General features: G+C 38.1%; 1 protein-coding gene across 2 annotated transcripts; it reads left to right on the top strand.

Moving 5' to 3' along the window:
* The first annotated feature begins 2,478 nt into the window (after window positions 1–2,478).
* On the top strand, window positions 2,479–10,802 carry LOC119075149 (elongation factor 1-alpha). 2 transcript variants are annotated; one of them, XM_037181542.1, is made up of 4 exons: window positions 2,479–2,555; window positions 6,497–7,391; window positions 7,456–7,661; window positions 7,730–10,802. In XM_037181542.1, exons 2-4 carry the CDS (start codon window positions 6,569–6,571, stop codon window positions 8,087–8,089), a joined length of 1,389 nt encoding a protein of 462 aa, XP_037037437.1. In that variant the 5' UTR covers window positions 2,479–2,555; window positions 6,497–6,568; the 3' UTR covers window positions 8,090–10,802. The 2 variants fall into 2 exon arrangements, with proteins under 2 accessions (XP_037037437.1, XP_037037438.1); XM_037181543.1 differs by lacking the exon at window positions 2,479–2,555 and adding an exon at window positions 2,721–2,743.
* Window positions 10,803–17,393: the final 6,591 nt, after the last annotated feature.

Here is a 17,393-nt window from a genome sequence, read left to right as displayed (position 1 = left end):
ATATTTAACTATATTTCACCGTAAATAAACATTTCACAGAGGAATATGCTATTATATAGCTCTATATGCCTGTATATAGCTCAATATAGCTGTATATAGGTATATATAGATGTCCGTATATGGAATCCCACACACATAACAAATTATTTCCATGTTAACAGAAACTCTCTAAGTATCATTTTTCCCAAGATATTTCTATTTTACTAAAATCCAATATGGCCGCCGGCAGCCATTTTGTTAGGAGACCGGAAATAGTACCGACGCTTTACATTCGTTAATACCTTTCAAACAAAAAAAAATTCATGAAATTCGGTCAAAATTTACTCGAGATATTGTCAAAATACACCACGTTCCTAGGGGTGTCCAAAAAACTAAAGTGCCAAAATGTTTGGGGCACAGGGCAGAAAATCAATCTATATGGTCCCCTGATAAAAAGTGTCTATGGGACCGACTCGATCCGAATCGATTTAGGGGTCGCTCAATGACGAAGTATGTGAAAAATAGCCAAAATCACTTGCAAACCAGGTTTCTAGAAAAAAATTTATTTCGGACTGATGATGAAGAGTGATGTTAGGACATCTTCGTTTATATTAGTGTAATATCATCATGAGAAAACATTTTTCAACTTTTCCCATGTATCGCCACCTACTCTGTCCAGGCAGCGCTTGTCAAAGATCAGATTCATAGCGAATATTCTGAGAGCGAGTCCGTATTGGTGACGAGCGACACTCAAAAAATTATTGTGTAGAAATGTTCAGAAAAGCGAGGGCTTCAAGATAATGCAAAAAAAGTTTAATTATTTCAGATTTGTTTGACAATTTTCAGATAAAACTTAATACTGGGTACCCTCGGCGAACTTTGTTGAGTTGTACTGGATGTCCAGCCAATTGTTCCAATCTTGTTTTATCATTTCTTGATAGCTTACCATGTGGTCATTCAAAATAAACCAAATTTGTCATAAGGTACAAACTAAGTCGACATCGACGAGACCTAATGTGTGCCCATTACGCATTTCTCGAAAATTTCAATATGAAAAAAATTGAAAATTTCGAATTTCATGATTTTCGGAAGTTTGACGAAACAGAGCTTATTTACGAAACTAAATGAGAATAATACTTCAAAATAATACACCTTGAAAGTGTTTTAGAAAATAAATTTTATCTTTCGTATTTTTTTATATTGAAATTTTCGAGAAATGCGACATGGGCACACATTAGGTCTCGTCGATGTCGACTTAGTTTGTACCTTATGACAAATTTGGTTTATTTTGAATGGCCACATGGTAAGCTATCAAGAAATGATAAAACAAGATTGGAACAATTGGCTGGACATCCAGTACAACTCAACAAAGTTCGCCGAGGGTACCCAGTATTAAGTTTTATCTGAAAATTGTCAAACAAATCTGAAATAATTAAACTTTTTTTTGCATTATCTTGAAGCCCTCGCTTTTCTGAACATTTCTACACAATAATTTTTTGAGTGTCGCTCGTCACCAATACGGACTCGCTCTCAGAATATACGCTATGAATCTGATCTTTGACAAGCGCTGCCTGGACAGAGTAGGTGTCGATACATGGGAAAAGTTGAAAAATGTTTTCTCGTGATGATTTTACACTAATATAAACGAAGATGTCCTAACATCACTCTTCGTCATCAGTCCGAAATATTTTTTTTTCTAAAAACCTGGTTTGCAAGTGATTTTGGATATTTTTCACATACTTCGTCATTGAGCGACCCCTAAATCGATTCGGATCGAGTCGGTCCCATAGACACTTTTTATCAGCGGACCATATAGATTGATTTTCTGCCCTGTGCCCCAAACATTTTGGCACTTTAATTTTTCCATACAATTTTGGACACCCCTAACGTTCACTGTACTTCCGAGTAGCCAGATAAGAGCTCACTCCAAGAGACCTAGCTCACGCTCCGGAGAACATAATTTGATAAAAATTTTTCAAAATCGGATGCGTTTTACTCAAGTTATCGTGCAGACAGACAGACGGACATTTATTTTTCGCGGATTTGGCATCTCTAGACAACCACAATACGTTTCCCCTTACTCAGGGAGTCCAATTCGACGTGTTACAAACGTATGCGTAAACCTATAAGACCCCAGTACTTCGTACGGGTCTAAAAATGAGCCTCTGATTGGTTGACTTCGAAAATTTCCGAAAAATTGGTAAGTTTCATTTTACGCGAAAATTCATAGATGCGCTCTGCGTACGTAAAACTTAATTTCACACGATTTCGTGAAACTCAATTAGGTTCCAAATTCAACATTTTATATTACGAAATCGCGTGAGCTTTCGGTTTACCCTTACTAATTGGTACTATATATTCACTTGTCGTAAGAACCGAACAAATTTTCCTCAAAAGCAATTTTCCCTGTGCAACATCAATACCAGCGCAATATCAAAACGTTTATGATAGGTCAGCGCATGTGTCGATCGAAACGAAAGAAAGAGGAATTCCACCACATACACGCAATCGGTTTTACGTTGAACGCCGCATGCACAGTCGATAAAAAGTCTTTCTTTCATTTCTTTGTGCTCGTGGTAAGTGGATCCCAAATAATTTTTGTCTCTCTTGTGTGTGGAAATTTTTTGATGGAAAAGAAATCCGGAAAATTTTCAATCATCCAATCGAATTATCGGCTATCGTTGTTTTACCTTGAATTGGCATTGAGCTGTTCTGTGATTTTGATTAAAATTTGTGTGCTAAATCTTAAGGAACCGATTGAATGGTAAATTTTCTTTTAACCGGCTACCATTTTGTCTCCATTCATCCCTTAAATCCAGTATGATAATAGTCTGTCGGTTTCTATTTGTGAGAAAAATTGTGATTCGAGGAATTTGATTTATTAAAGCTTGTGACAAATAGAAATAGAATTTTTATGGAAAAATTTACTAAAATTTTCGAGTTAACTTTAAGGTATGATTTCCGGACCATGAGCCGGCTAATTTTCCGAAGTCCTAAAATTTCGGTAAAATTAACGAGATTCTTAGTCTACCTGATCCCATTGATATTATTACATTAAAAGCTCGCCAGTTTTACTTCCGGTCAAAATTTCCCACATTCACTTTCAAGGGCACTTTCCCGAAAGAAATGCCGGCTTGAACATTTTTTCGTAACATTTCCTCATTGTGCTGTTGGAAAGTAAGTGTGAAAAATGAAGTGAAGAAATTTCCAGCTAATTATACGAAACAAAACACCGTGGAACACCACTTTTGAAATATATTTGTTCTTTCAAGAATTATATTATCGAAGTAAAATTAAATCGATAAGCAAGAAGATGTGTAGGGCGTCAGTATATAGAATGCATACGTATATATTTTGTCGAGCCGCCATAGGTATGATAGTATATACTAACTCATTATATCAATATAATCCCATTTGAATTGATAGGTAATGCTGGGTGAAAAGTGTGTTGAGTTATAGAATCACAATGTTGAGTGAAATATATTTTCCTCTTAACACCGTACCCCCCTCGAGATGTACGTGAATACATTTTAGATGATTCTTGTGGGGTAATTCGCTAAGGAATAATTTTTCAAATTCGGATCAAAATCAAAATCGAAACTGGGTGTTTTTTCCAGTTAATTTTTTGGAAGCCTAACCCACTTTCAAAACAAACCCCTGATGCTTGTGAGGCCAGTCAGAAATGATCAAAAACCAAGCAGATACACTTTTCTGGATTTTCTCCACGTATACAAAAGTTGCACGATCGTGTGGGGTGTCATTAGAAAGTTAATTTCATGTTTGGAACTCATCGGGCTTTAAATTGATCTACACTGAGAAATGTGCAGGTGGAATAGGGAAAAGCGCGAATAAGCTTTTTTTTCTCCGTTCAAATGTGGTGAGAAGATGACGCTTTGTTGACATTCTCTCTGATGACAGTTGAGCTGAGAAATTTTTTGGGTTTGTCAACTCATCTCATAGGCAGAACAAGATTTTTTTCGCATAGGCTAGAAAATAGTCTTTTTCTCCCTCCGCTGAAACTTCGGGTACCTTTGTTGTGAAAAACGTGGGTTGTGTTTAACTCGGGTAAAAAGTTTGGAGTTGCATTTTCTCGGGTGAATTGTGGCCAACGTAACGCTCTGGCCACTCACAGCACCTTCGAAATGCAATTTACAACTTTTCTTCCTTCATTAAACTATTTTTCTCGTTGCAACTGTCAGTTTGTTTTGTTTTGAAAAATTGTGATAAAATAGTTATTTGTTCACCAAGTGAAGAAAATAGGAAATTCCAACAATAGCGATACTTTGCCGCTGAGCGAAGCGATGGCCGTAATTCAATCGAGTTGGAATTTTCTACTTTCTCCGCGAGGTGAACACATAATTTTCCATCCATGCGTGGCGTGAATAACAGTTTTTATCCAAATTTATACTTTTATACAAATTTTCTCACCTCACCTGTCATCAGAAAGAAGACGCCATCTTCTCACCACATTTGAGTGGAGAAAATTCATGTGTTTGTTTCGTGGATTAAAACACACCTACTCTACTCGAACAATTCCGTACACATCAATAACACAAACGGCAACACATTTTTTTGACGGTCCCCACAGTGGTACCAACATAAAAAACAAAATTTATAAGACAAATTGTAAACACTGCGTCGAGTAGGTCCATTATTTCAAATATGTTGTGGTGCGTTGACATGAAGGATCTGATCAAAAACAACTTGCTTTCTCGTAATCAGTATACATTAACCAACATGGGAAAAGCTATGCCGGCTCATCTCTATCTCCAGTGTGTCGTGCCCTTAGTATTTAATCTAAATCTTTAAAAAAAAAACTTGAGTACGTCTGTACTCCTGAAGTACACAGGGTAAAAAAACGCGTAACGGCCTTATTCATTCTACTTATTAATATACATTGTGCTATTCTAATTATAATGCAAATGCATTATACATGCATCGCTTCTAATGCACATCATTATATCCAGAAGTTTTTACTTACATAACATGTGATAAAAGAAAATTGCGAACATCTCTCACGGCGATGAGACGAGACACATTTGCAATGCAAAAAAAAAGTGCAACCGAATTGGTCTGTCTATGAGAATGTTTCGTGACATAAGCGTTCTCTTCTTAAAGTATAATGACGAGTGCTATCGTTATTGGTGCGTTTGTGGAATTAGAAAAAGAATGTTGAACACACAAGTTTTTGTGATCTTTTCAATTTTCGGAGAGACTATCGCCCAAAAACCACTTTCGGTGAAAGTGTGACGCAGGTCCTTTTATCACGACACTTACAAAAGATATCGGTGGGAGTGAATGAAAAGCGACACAAATGGCATGGCAGATCATGGCCCTACGTTAGTTGAAGACCGTGACGCAAGTTCTAACTCACTAAACAATTTGAAAAAAAAAATCAGAAGGACTGAGGAACTTTTTGACTTTTCCCGTTTATTTATAATCTGGGCGTTCATACGAGTTCAACGAGCTGTCCCGGTGAAACTTTTGAACCACTCGCGGAATTTTGAAAACCGACACACTTTCTGTTTCGTGGTTTTTCGCGAATTTTGCATGCATTTTCATATGTAGTAATCAGAAGCTCAAGTAAACCACAGAAACAGAAAAAATGTCGGTTTTTAAATATTATATTTCGTACCTACGACTAAAAGTGTTTTTTTTAGCGTGTGAGAGGTTTCCAGATAGAGCCGGAGACGAGGTCTGGAATCGAACACGCTAATAAAGACTTTTAGTCCGTGGTACGAATAATATTTTTCATATTCGACAGAGGACACTTTTCGGGTCTTAGACATAAAAATTCCGTTTATGTATATCGGAAAATATGGCAGATAGAAAGTTTGCTTAAAAGACAAATTTATTGAGATTTGGATTCAAGTCGACAAGTGCTTCAGGATTTTTCCCAAAAATCATCCGTTTGGGAGCTATGAGACTTACAAAATAACTGATATCGCCCAAAAACCACTAACCGTGGAAGTGTGACGCTAGTTCCTTTATCCACTTACAAAAGACTGATATTAGTGGGAGTGAATCTTACAACTTTGACACGCAAAAACAAATGCGTCACAAGTGGCAGATGAATCATTTGCCACTATGTGACTTATCTTCCCTAACTATAATGAAATAGTAAATTATTTTTACAAAACCAATTTTTTGACTCAGCTGTTTACACTATGCTCATCATCTATCAGTTCTTTTGACTTGCGTCACACTTCCACTGTTAGTGGTTTTTTTGGCGATTAATCAATTATCGATAATTTCTTTCGTTTTGAACGTCTTCCATGCCTACTGCCTACCCATTATCTGCCAATTGTGTCGCATTTCATTTTATGGCTGTGCGAAAAGTGGTAGCTATACTCATTGATCATCGAATAGACTACCCTTTGACGTCATTGATCATCGAATAGACTAATTCAAAGCTTTACAAAATTCGTCTGAACATTTGCTTGGCTGATCGAAAGTTTTTCCTATTTCTTCCATTTGCACACACACACCCTGTTCATTCATTAATCTGTTATTTCAGAGATAAGCTCGAGAACGAGACATTTTGGCCACAGCAATTACGCAGGCAAGAGGAACAATAATTTAAATAAAAATGGGAAAGGAAAAGATTCATATCAACATCGTTGTCATTGGACATGTCGATTCCGGGAAATCCACAACTACCGGTCATTTGATTTACAAATGCGGTGGTATCGACAAGCGAACCATTGAAAAGTTCGAAAAGGAAGCCCAAGAGATGGGCAAAGGTTCATTCAAATATGCGTGGGTGTTGGACAAACTTAAAGCCGAACGAGAGCGTGGTATTACCATTGATATTGCGTTGTGGAAATTCGAAACTGCCAAGTACTACGTCACAATCATTGACGCTCCCGGTCATCGAGATTTCATCAAGAACATGATTACCGGTACATCTCAAGCCGATTGTGCTGTACTGATTGTTGCAGCTGGAACCGGCGAATTTGAGGCTGGTATCTCGAAGAACGGTCAGACTCGTGAGCATGCGTTACTAGCATTTACCTTGGGTGTCAAGCAGTTGATTGTCGGCGTTAATAAAATGGATTCAACCGAACCGCCGTATCACGAAGCTCGTTATGAGGAGATCAAAAAGGAAGTGTCCTCGTACATCAAGAAGATCGGCTACAATCCAGCCGCAGTTGCATTTGTACCCATTTCTGGGTGGCATGGCGATAACATGCTGGAACCATCCGAAAAAATGCCGTGGTTCAAGGGATGGCAAGTGGATCGCAAAGAGGGCAAAGCTGAAGGAAAGTGTTTGATTGAAGCTCTCGATGCTATTTTGCCGCCTTCCCGTCCTACCGACAAGGCTCTACGCTTACCGTTGCAAGACGTCTACAAGATTGGTGGTATTGGAACGGTTCCGGTCGGTCGAGTCGAAACTGGTGTTCTGAAACCAGGTGCATTGCATTTCGCAACAAAATCTCACTTTTTGCCTCTAATCAAATGCAACCTATTTTGCAGGAATGGTTGTGGTGTTCGCACCAGCAAACTTAACCACTGAAGTTAAATCAGTGGAAATGCATCACGAAGCGTTGCAAGAAGCTATGCCAGGTGATAACGTCGGATTCAATGTGAAAAACGTTTCTGTCAAGGAACTGCGTCGCGGCTACGTGGCTGGCGATTCCAAAAACTCTCCACCACGTGGCGCAGCTGACTTTACTGCTCAGGTAATCGAAAAAAAAACAAAAACAAATTCCTCCGTAAATCGTTGCTCAATTCTCGGTGATTCGTTTAGGTAATCGTACTGAATCATCCCGGCCAAATTGCCAATGGATACACACCCGTTCTCGATTGCCACACGGCTCATATTGCGTGCAAATTTGCCGAAATCAAAGAAAAATGCGATCGTCGTACGGGCAAGACGACCGAAGAGAATCCGAAAGCGATAAAATCGGGCGATGCGGCCATCATCAACTTGGTGCCGACGAAACCGTTGTGTGTGGAAAGTTTCCAGGAATTTCCGCCACTCGGACGCTTTGCCGTTCGGGACATGCGACAAACGGTGGCCGTTGGCGTCATTAAGTCCGTCAATTTCAAAGAGATTTCCACGGGCAAAGTAACAAAAGCCGCAGAAAAAGCCCAAAAGAAAAAATAACTAGAGAACGGTCAAAGCGGCACCGTTTCGATAACAGTTTATAATACTAATATTCATCAATGCCATAATTTCTTCTTCGGTAAAAACTATTCGACAATTATCGTTCAGGCTGACATGCAATGTGTTGCTGATTTTATTGGTAATAGTTTTGTAGTTCAACGACGATTGTTTGCTAGTTGCCTCAAACAAATTAAATCGTATGCATCGCGTCACCGTAAAGCTTTTCGTAGGAAACATCATCTGTTCGCCATCATTCATCGCCATCATCCAAATCATCAAAGCATTACCGATTCTCGCATCCGATCTCATCTTGATCATTTCCATCTCATCCATTCAATCACTAAGTTAAACAATGTTTCCGTTCGTTTAATTTGCATTTTATTCACTTCATTCATAACATTGATCGTTAAGCAGTTGATTTTACAATTATTAAGCATCACTAGTCAAGACTATTTTCCAAATTTATTATCACTTGCCTCATGAGTGTGCGGTTATATATTGAATGTATGTATATGTGCTAACAGACGTTGAGGTGGTAAACCATTTGTTTTTTTGAGAGAATTTTATTCCAACCGTTTTGATTTTATTTCAACCGGTACTGTTTAAGAATTTTATATCTTTCTCGCTCAAAAACGGCCATTTACCGAAGAGAAAATCCAACGAAGAGAGAGAGTTTCGTGAGAGTTTATTTATACGAATTTGCAGTTCTTCTGTAAAATTTACAGCTCTACAGTAAAGTGACGCAAGATGACAAAGCTGATCTTTGATATTGTTTATCAGGATCGATTCCAAAATAATTCATATTTCACTTGCTGTAAGTTCGTAACATGTTTTGCAATAATAGTAGATTATTGCACATGTCTTCTAACCGACTCATTAAATAAATGTTTTCTGCATATACTCGAATCGAGTACTTGTTTCAACAAACATTTCCGATCTACGAAATTGGTTTTCTATGCAAACGAGAAGAGCAAACGTCTACATTCAAATTATGCGTTACCTGTTGTGGACGGTAGATTCTCGGCAATTTCGCGAATTTTCATGCCTACGGCCTAAATTACGAGAAAAACTCTGAAATTTATGCCTAAGCATAACACTGCTCCTAGCATGAACACTGAATTGACAGTTGCCAAATTTGGAGGCCTTAGTGATACGAGTTACCGCTTAGAATTGTTTGTATTGTATGTTTTAACTCATACAACAAAAGCAAGTCATCTATCTGTACAAAAGAAACGCAGTGCCTGCTGTGTGATTTCATCAGCCTCCGAGTATATTCTATGTTCATGCTATAAGCACTGCTGTGGCCTAAGGCATGAACATTCAAATACGTCAAAGTATACCAAATTGTTGTGGTCAACTATTGTGAATAAAGTGAAGAAAACGTTTCGTTTGTTCTAGTCACATACGACAATTTTTGTTGTCCGTTGCACAGTTACTATGCGACACATGATCTTATTCAACACCCATTCTACAAACGAAATGTCGATGTAATGTGAAAAGAATCATCACTGCAACGATAGTTGCTACAATAGTTGGAGTTACATTTAATCGTTACAACAAATAATTCTCAATCTTCGTCAGTTTTATCTAGCATTATAACGGAAAATTGTTTTGAACAAAGAACTTGCGGTATCTGTCAAACGTTTGGACAAAAGAATTTCTTCTCCATTTGACACTTGCGGGAAGGTTCGAACAAAAGAAGATTTCCCTGTCAGAGCAGTCTATAGAGCAAAATATCGAGAACTGACCGCAGATGTGTGTCCTTACAATAATTGTTACAGCTGACGTGAATACACTTTTGTCAACATGAAAATACAAATGGCAGATTCAAAAAGTGGTGCGGTTCGGTAATGACCTTTTTTCGAGCGAGAAAAATATTAAACTATTCACGCTACAAGAAAGACTCTGAAGGGCATCTTATGTTCTCGAAATGGCAAATAAGTTTTTACCAATTCTCGAACATAGAATACACTTTACCGTGCTTGTAGCGTAAAATACTATTAATTTTATCATTTACGACCAAAACTTAACTCAAGTTTATGTTCTCAACACTCCAACTGAACGTTAAGTTAATGAATTCGATTGATTTTTGATATTAGAAAGAAAATTTAGGTATACGAAAACACTGAAAAGAAACAACCAGGATAGAAGAAGTAGACAACTATTGGCATTAATTGTGTGATAAAAATGAGAGTTTTTTTGCCTGAATATCTTTTTGTTTGACGACCGACTTCTATTGATTTATTTTTCTGTGATTTGTACCGAGCGAAATGAGGAACCAAAGAAAATACCGATTGCGTAAATCAACACAAAATAAAACCTCAAGAACATGTGCATAAAAGACAACACAATTCGTTGCATTAATTTTAAGTATTGTACGAACGAAAACAAACTAACTCTTTTTTAACCAAAATGTTATTGACCATTTTATTGATGTTATTTAAAATTAATTTTTAATTATGAAAACGAATGAACTGAAAAAGCTAATAACAGTAAGGAGATTAAAGCTCACCTATCATACCACGAAAATTCAATTCCATCTCAATTCCCACCAAACAAAGAGTGATCCTCATTTGATATGCGATATGATTTTGTAGAGAGAACCAAAAAAAAGAATTGAAAATTTTAACAAAAAATTGACTCTATAAAAAAAAGCTTGAACATAGAGACTAAGAATTTATGATTCTATACCAATAAAAGGGGCTTGAAGATACGGACGGTGTTTTTAATTCTGTTATCTATTTTCTTGTAAATTTGCTGGCAGATTTTTAATCAAAAATAAATCATAAATAGACAAGGACTCGTGTGAGTTACGGCCCTCGCTCCGCTCTGTCCGCAAACTTCCCACTCGTATAAGTTGTCTATTATTCAGTGTCATAGTCTTATTGTTAACGCTAATCAGAAGTAAAAGATGCGAATGTGGAACGATTAGAGGACTCTTTCACTTTGGTACAATAACTATAAAATAGTACAGTAGACGTTCCCTTACACTTATGTACAAAAAGGAAGCCCCCCGGTACAAACTACATTAACAAATCCTTTAATCATGAATAAAATACCACGACTCGTGCGAATTACGGCCCTCGCTTCGCTCTGGCCGCAAACTTTACACTTGTGGGAGTTTTAAAGTTTTCTTTTTGATTGTTTTTTAGTGTCATTTGAATAACGATTCATAAAATTCATAAATTTTATACATTTTTATGTCATCGCGTGACTAGCTGACTATCATCCATGATAGCTGACTATCATCCATGATAGCTGACTATTATCCGTGATAGCTGACTATCATCCGTGATAGCTGGATATAACTAACCGACAAAATCAAATTACATCAAAGTAATCTTTTTCGATTGAGCATAAGACCCTGACTTACAGTCAAGGGAATTACGTTTGATCTCGAAGGGACCACAAACTGGGAGTTTTGTTTGTTCCATTCGTTCCAGTGCCTAAAATAAGGATTTTTAACCGGGGGGATGGGAAATGTCTTGAAGGGCCCTTTTTGCTGTGAGAAGGGCCACGTTATCAACATGAAAACGAGCCGTCAGAACAGTCGGAGAGATTGATACGACTGAGCCCCGTACGAACCCGTACATCTATCACGTGACCCTAGTTCGTCCGTAGCCCTACTCTTACCGTAAGTCTACTGCGTCCGTAAACGTCGGTAAAGTAAAATTCTTATGATGAAAAGATATTCAAAGTTGTCAGAAAATAGGTTCTTCTTCTTCATTTTCAGCCTGTTTCTATCCACTGCTGGATGTAGGCTTCTCCAACTTCTTTTCATTTCGTACGATCCATTGCCATTTGCTGCCAGTTTGTACCTGCAATATTCTTAATTCCGTTTGTCCATCTCTCTGGTGGTCTACCTATAGCTCGTCTTTTACATGGTCGCCAGTTCATGATCTTTTTGGTCCAACGTTCATCTGTCCTTCTTGCAATATGTCCCGCCCAGCTCCATTTCAGAGATGCTATTCTTTCCATGACATCAACGACCCTGGTTTGTAGTCGAATCCATTGATTCGTCATTCTGTCTCTGAGTGTTATTCCAAGCATACTCCGTTCCATGGCGCTTTGTGTCACTCTCAATTTATCTTCGGATGCTTTCGTTAAAGTTAACGTTTCCGCTCCATAAGTGAGCACTGGAAGGACACAAGTGTCGAAAACTTTGCGTTTCAGACTATTATTCATTTTGCTTTTGAAAATTAGTCTGAGTTTTCCGAACGCTGCCCATGCAAGACCAATCCTACGTCTTATTTCTGCAGTCACTTTACTCATCAAAGTAAAAATGCTAAATATGAAAACTACAGACTTGAATTCGGCTGTGTGCCGTATAATATAGCTGCAGAATTTATATTGCGGTAGCAACGCTTCGAAATAAGAACGTGTTAAAGCACTAGCAAAATTAGCACAACAGCAGCAAAGGTGACGGTCGGATTTTCAGGTTAAGCATCAATGGGCGCGGTTAGTACTTGGATGGGTGACCGCAAAATTCATGAAAGTTTAGGAAAAAATTTTATTTCTCGAGATAGATTTGAAATGCGTCTCACAGCAATAATATAAGTTACACAGCTATTTTAACTACAGTCTACTACATTACACAGCTATATGCCAAAAAATGGGGGTGCTAAGTCCACTTATAGATCTCACACGCATATTGGGATTTTCCGTGTACTGGCAGCTGCTTCAAAGGTTTTCGAGAGAATTGTCTTTAATAAAGTTTATCAACATGTGAAAGATTATATTACACCAGCGCAGCATGGCTTCGTGACTGGTAAATCGACTCTTACGAATTTACTAGAGTTTGCTACACGAGTCACTGACTCGATTTTGGACGGTGGCCAGTTGGACGTCATATTTACAGATTTCTCGAAAGCCTTTGATCAGGTTTCTCACGGGTTGTTGCTTCTAAAGCTACAGAACTTTGGAATTAAGTCAATTACGTTGCAATGGTTTCGATCATATCTATTCGGAAGAACCCAATGTGTCGTGATTGGAGGGGGTAAATCGGATAGTATTATGCCGACATCCGGGGTTCCGCAAGGATCGATACTAGGGCCTCTCTTGTTTTTACTCTTTATTAATGATTTGCCAGACATCTTCACTTCATCTAGCTCGTTATTCGCCGACGACAACAAAATCTTTCGAAAAATCGAGTGTTTGGCAGACGGAACTAGCTTGCAATCGGACATCTCATCTTTTTCGGAATGGTGTGATAGCAATAATCTAAATCTCAACCCAGAAAAGTGCTCGGCGCTGTCGGTAACCTGCAAACCGCAACCGATCAACTATCAATGCTCCATAAAGGATAAGCCGATAGAAAAGGAGACAATCAAAAAGGATCTCGGTGTCACGTTTGATAGTAAAGAAAGCTTCGCTGCTCACGTCAATGAAATCACGAAAAAGTCGTATCAATTGATTGGATTTATCTTTAGAAGTACTCAGAGCTTCAAACGTCCGGCTAGCCTGATCAAGCTTTATAACACGTATGTTCGGAGCAGACTGGAGTACTGTAGTACGATCTGGAACCCCTATTATGTGAAATATAAAGAACAAATCGAGAAGGTGCAACGTAAATTTACGAGGATGCTGTATTATCGTTTCAACTGGATTAAACCCGACTATCAAACTAGACTGGAACACTTGAAAATGAAGTCATTAGAAACCCGTTGCCTTGAGCTAGATGAAATGGTCTTGTACAAACTGGTTCATGGAAGAATTGCCACTAGTCTATCGTCGCGCATCAAACCTCAAGTACCTCAACGGTTTACTCGGCAAAGTGGACTTCACCTATTCCGCCTTCCTACGCCATCGTCGAACATACAGCTTAATTCTCCAGTATACCGCATGCAGCACCACCATAATATCTATTTCCAGCTCAACGACATTTTCAATTCGTCTTATAACGAATATAAGTCAATGGTTAAGGGACTGTACCCGTTTTAGAATTTCCCCGTCACGTCCATATACTTTTTTCAATTTCTAAATTTTTAATTTTCTTCTTAATCTTTTAAATTTTACTGTATTAACTTTCTAGTTATAATTTAAGTTTAAGTTCAATGTATAATTGGGCTTCGGCCTGTTCGTTGGAACTATAAACAAAAAAAAAAAACAAATTGCTGGGAAAACAGTGAATGCAGAGAGGGATTCTTTTGAAAAACAGAATCCAAAAATCGGGCCGATTTTTTTATAAAGCTTTTTTGACCTGTTTCGATGAAGTTCGATCACCTGAAATGAAATCCAGTGTCAGAATATTTTTATCACACTTTGTAAGCTGATGTGAGGTCTACCAATTTCGTAAAATAGTGCTTTTCATACAAAAATTGCGCCCAAACGGAGAAGCCGCCATGGGCAAGTGGGGTATCGTTGGAAAGCTTATGTCATGTATTAATGTGAAAAGAGGGAATAAATTCATTTTTGGTCTCATATATACAAAAAAATTCTAATTGGATTTTCGACAAATATCAGTGAACTTTGAAGGGTGTTTGGGCTCTTCAAAAGAAACTGAAGAGCAGAAATAATGGTTGCCCATAATCTACACTCTCATACCTTTCTAATGGTACCCAACATGCATGGGTTGAATTGACAAAAGTATGCTTTTGTGGAAGCCATTAAACTAGGTGGAGACTCCTTATTAAAGGCAATCACGGCTTTGTTTAATCAATGTCTCCAATGGGAAGAAGTACCAGAAGCTTGGGAAAATGCGGTAATTACATTGCTGCATAAAAAAGGAGACATAACAAAGCTGGAAAATTACCGACCCATAAGCCTATTGTCAACACTCTACAAGTTGTTTATGAAAATCATTACGAAGAGGAACACTAACAAGTTCGACTTCTACCAACCTGTTGAACAAGCTGCTTTCAGATCTGGTTTCAGCACAAACGACCATTTGCAAGTGATGAGAACGCTTATTGAGAAGTGTCGTGAATACAACATCGACATAGTCTTGCTATTCATAGACTTCGAAAAAGCTTTCGATTCAGTGGAAACATGGTCGATATTGGACGCATTAGACGAATGTAGAGTAGACTCAAGGTACTCCAACACAATTCGATATGTGTACAAAAATGCTACTTCATGTATAAAACTTCATAAGAGCACGGAGAAATTCAGAATTGGCCGAGGTGTAAGGCAGGGTGACACCATTTCACCGAAATTATTCACGGCGATTCTGCAGAGTGTTTTTAGGAAGTTAAACTGGAGTAAAATGGGAATAAAGATAAATGGAGAGTACCTGAGCAATCTCCGCTTCGCTGATGACATTGTACCGATAGCAGCGAATCTAGGTCAGGCTCAGCTTATGCTACAACAGTTAAGTGAAGAGGCAAACAAAGTTGGCCTCAAGATGAACTTATCGAAAACCAAAGTCATGACCAACATCGGGGACGATAGAGAAATCAAAATTGGTGACACTGTCATTGAACGAGTCGACAGCTACGTATATCTAGGACATAAGCTGAAGTTAGGTCTGGACAACCAAACTGCAGAAATAAGACGTAGGATTGGTCTTGCATGGGCAGCGTTCGGAAAACTCAGACTAATTTTCAAAAGCAAAATGAATAATAGTCTGAAACGCAAAGTTTTCGACACTTGTGTCCTTCCAGTGCTCACTTATTGAGCGGAAACGTTAACTTTAACGAAAGCATCCGAAGAAAAATTGAGAGTGACACAAAGAGCCATGGAACGGAGTATGCTTGGAATAACACTCAGAGACAGAATGACGAATCAATGGATTCGACAACAAACCAGGGTCGTTGATGTCATGGAAAGAATAGCATCTCTGAAATGGAGCTGGGCGGGACATATTGCAAGAAGGACAGACGAACGTTGGACCAAAAAGATCATGAACTGGCGACCATATAAAAGACGAGCTATAGGTAGACCACCAGAGAGATGGACAAACGGAATTAAGAATATTGCAGGTACAAACTGGCAGCAAATGGCAATGGATCGTACGAAATGGAAAGAAGTTGGAGAGGCCTACATCCAGCAGTGGATAGAAACAGGCTGAAAAAGAAGAAGAAGAAGATGCTTTCGATGCATGAATGTGGTACATATACACTCTACTCAAAAATTTCAATACTAAAAACCAAATTTGTTTTTTGATGCAAATGCAAGAGGTATAAAAACATTTTTTGGCCACAAGTAATGTGTTTGTGTCCTATGGATGCCGCAACTATGAATGTACACATTGATTTTCAGACTTTCGGATACTATGTGCTGTAAATGATTCAGCTAAATCGGTATCATTTCCACGTTACAGCACACGGAAAATCCAGTTGTGATGCAGCTGCAGGTATTTGCAAACACAACGGCCGGCAAGCAAGCAAACGCGGAGCGATTACTACGACCCCTCTACAATTTTATGAATTTTGCCAAAAGAAACTTGCTTCGGATAAATTGAAATTTTTGTACGTTTCACAACAACGAATCGACGAAATAGTGAGAGAAAAAAATCTCAATGAAAGATATGCTAAGGCTATGCCCATCCCTGGTAGCCGCTCTGCTCATGGATTTATTCCATCGACTGAATGGCCGAAAATGCTCGTTAAGAAATTTTCATCTGCAGAAAAATGTGATGAGTTTTCAATTTTTGAACTGCAAAATGTTCTCGAGCAAATCCAACCGTCAGAAAACCAGTTCGTTTCTTTCGTTTTTGAAGAGGTTATGCGATTTGGACGTGTTATTGAAATCGACACTGAATCTGGCGATGCGGGCCTCTACTCACACAACATCGTCAGGACGCCAGTTTAAATTACATGATGAAGATTTTGCGAAATCGTGTGAATTATTTTCGTTGAAAGGCTCATAATTATAATAAAGGCAAATTTGGAAAATATTTTGATATTCTTTTCAATAAACTAACCTGTTCGAATGGTCATACCTCTACCTCATAGTTGCGGCATCCATAGGACACAAACACATTACTTGTGGCCAAAAAATGTTTTTATACCTCTTGCGTTTGCATCAAAAAACAAATTTGGTTTTTAGTATTGAAATTTTTGAGTAGAGTGTATATGTACCACATTCATGCATCGAAAACATACTTTTGTCAATTCAACCCATGCATGTTGGGTACCATTAGAAAGGTATGAGAGTGTAGATTATGGGCAACCATTATTCAGGGCGGCATGTGATTTTTCTTCAGAAAATAGTAAAAAAGTGATCAAATTTACCGAAAATAGTTGGTTTTCTCACTATGAATTGATTTACTAAAAGTGACCAAATAGTGAGAAAAACCAACTCTAAATCGCCATTTTATACTAAGAAAAAGTAAAGTAACACCTTAGCGCTTGTTGGCAACGTG

Source organism: Bradysia coprophila, unplaced genomic scaffold, assembly GCF_014529535.1.
Source record: "Bradysia coprophila strain Holo2 unplaced genomic scaffold, BU_Bcop_v1 contig_193, whole genome shotgun sequence".
Lineage (NCBI taxonomy): Eukaryota > Metazoa > Arthropoda > Insecta > Diptera > Sciaridae > Bradysia > Bradysia coprophila.
This window is presented reverse-complemented; position numbering and strand designations above follow the sequence as displayed.

Coding starts and splice junctions, on each gene's coding strand:
- LOC119075149 (XM_037181542.1), top strand. CDS start 6,569: ATGGGAAAGGAAAAGATTCATATCAACATCGTTGTCATTGGACATGTC. Junction 7,392..7,455: donor AACTGGTGTTCTGAAACCAG/GTGCATTGCATT, acceptor CCTATTTTGCAG/GAATGGTTGTGGTGTTCGCA. Junction 7,662..7,729: donor CAGCTGACTTTACTGCTCAG/GTAATCGAAAAA, acceptor TGATTCGTTTAG/GTAATCGTACTGAATCATCC.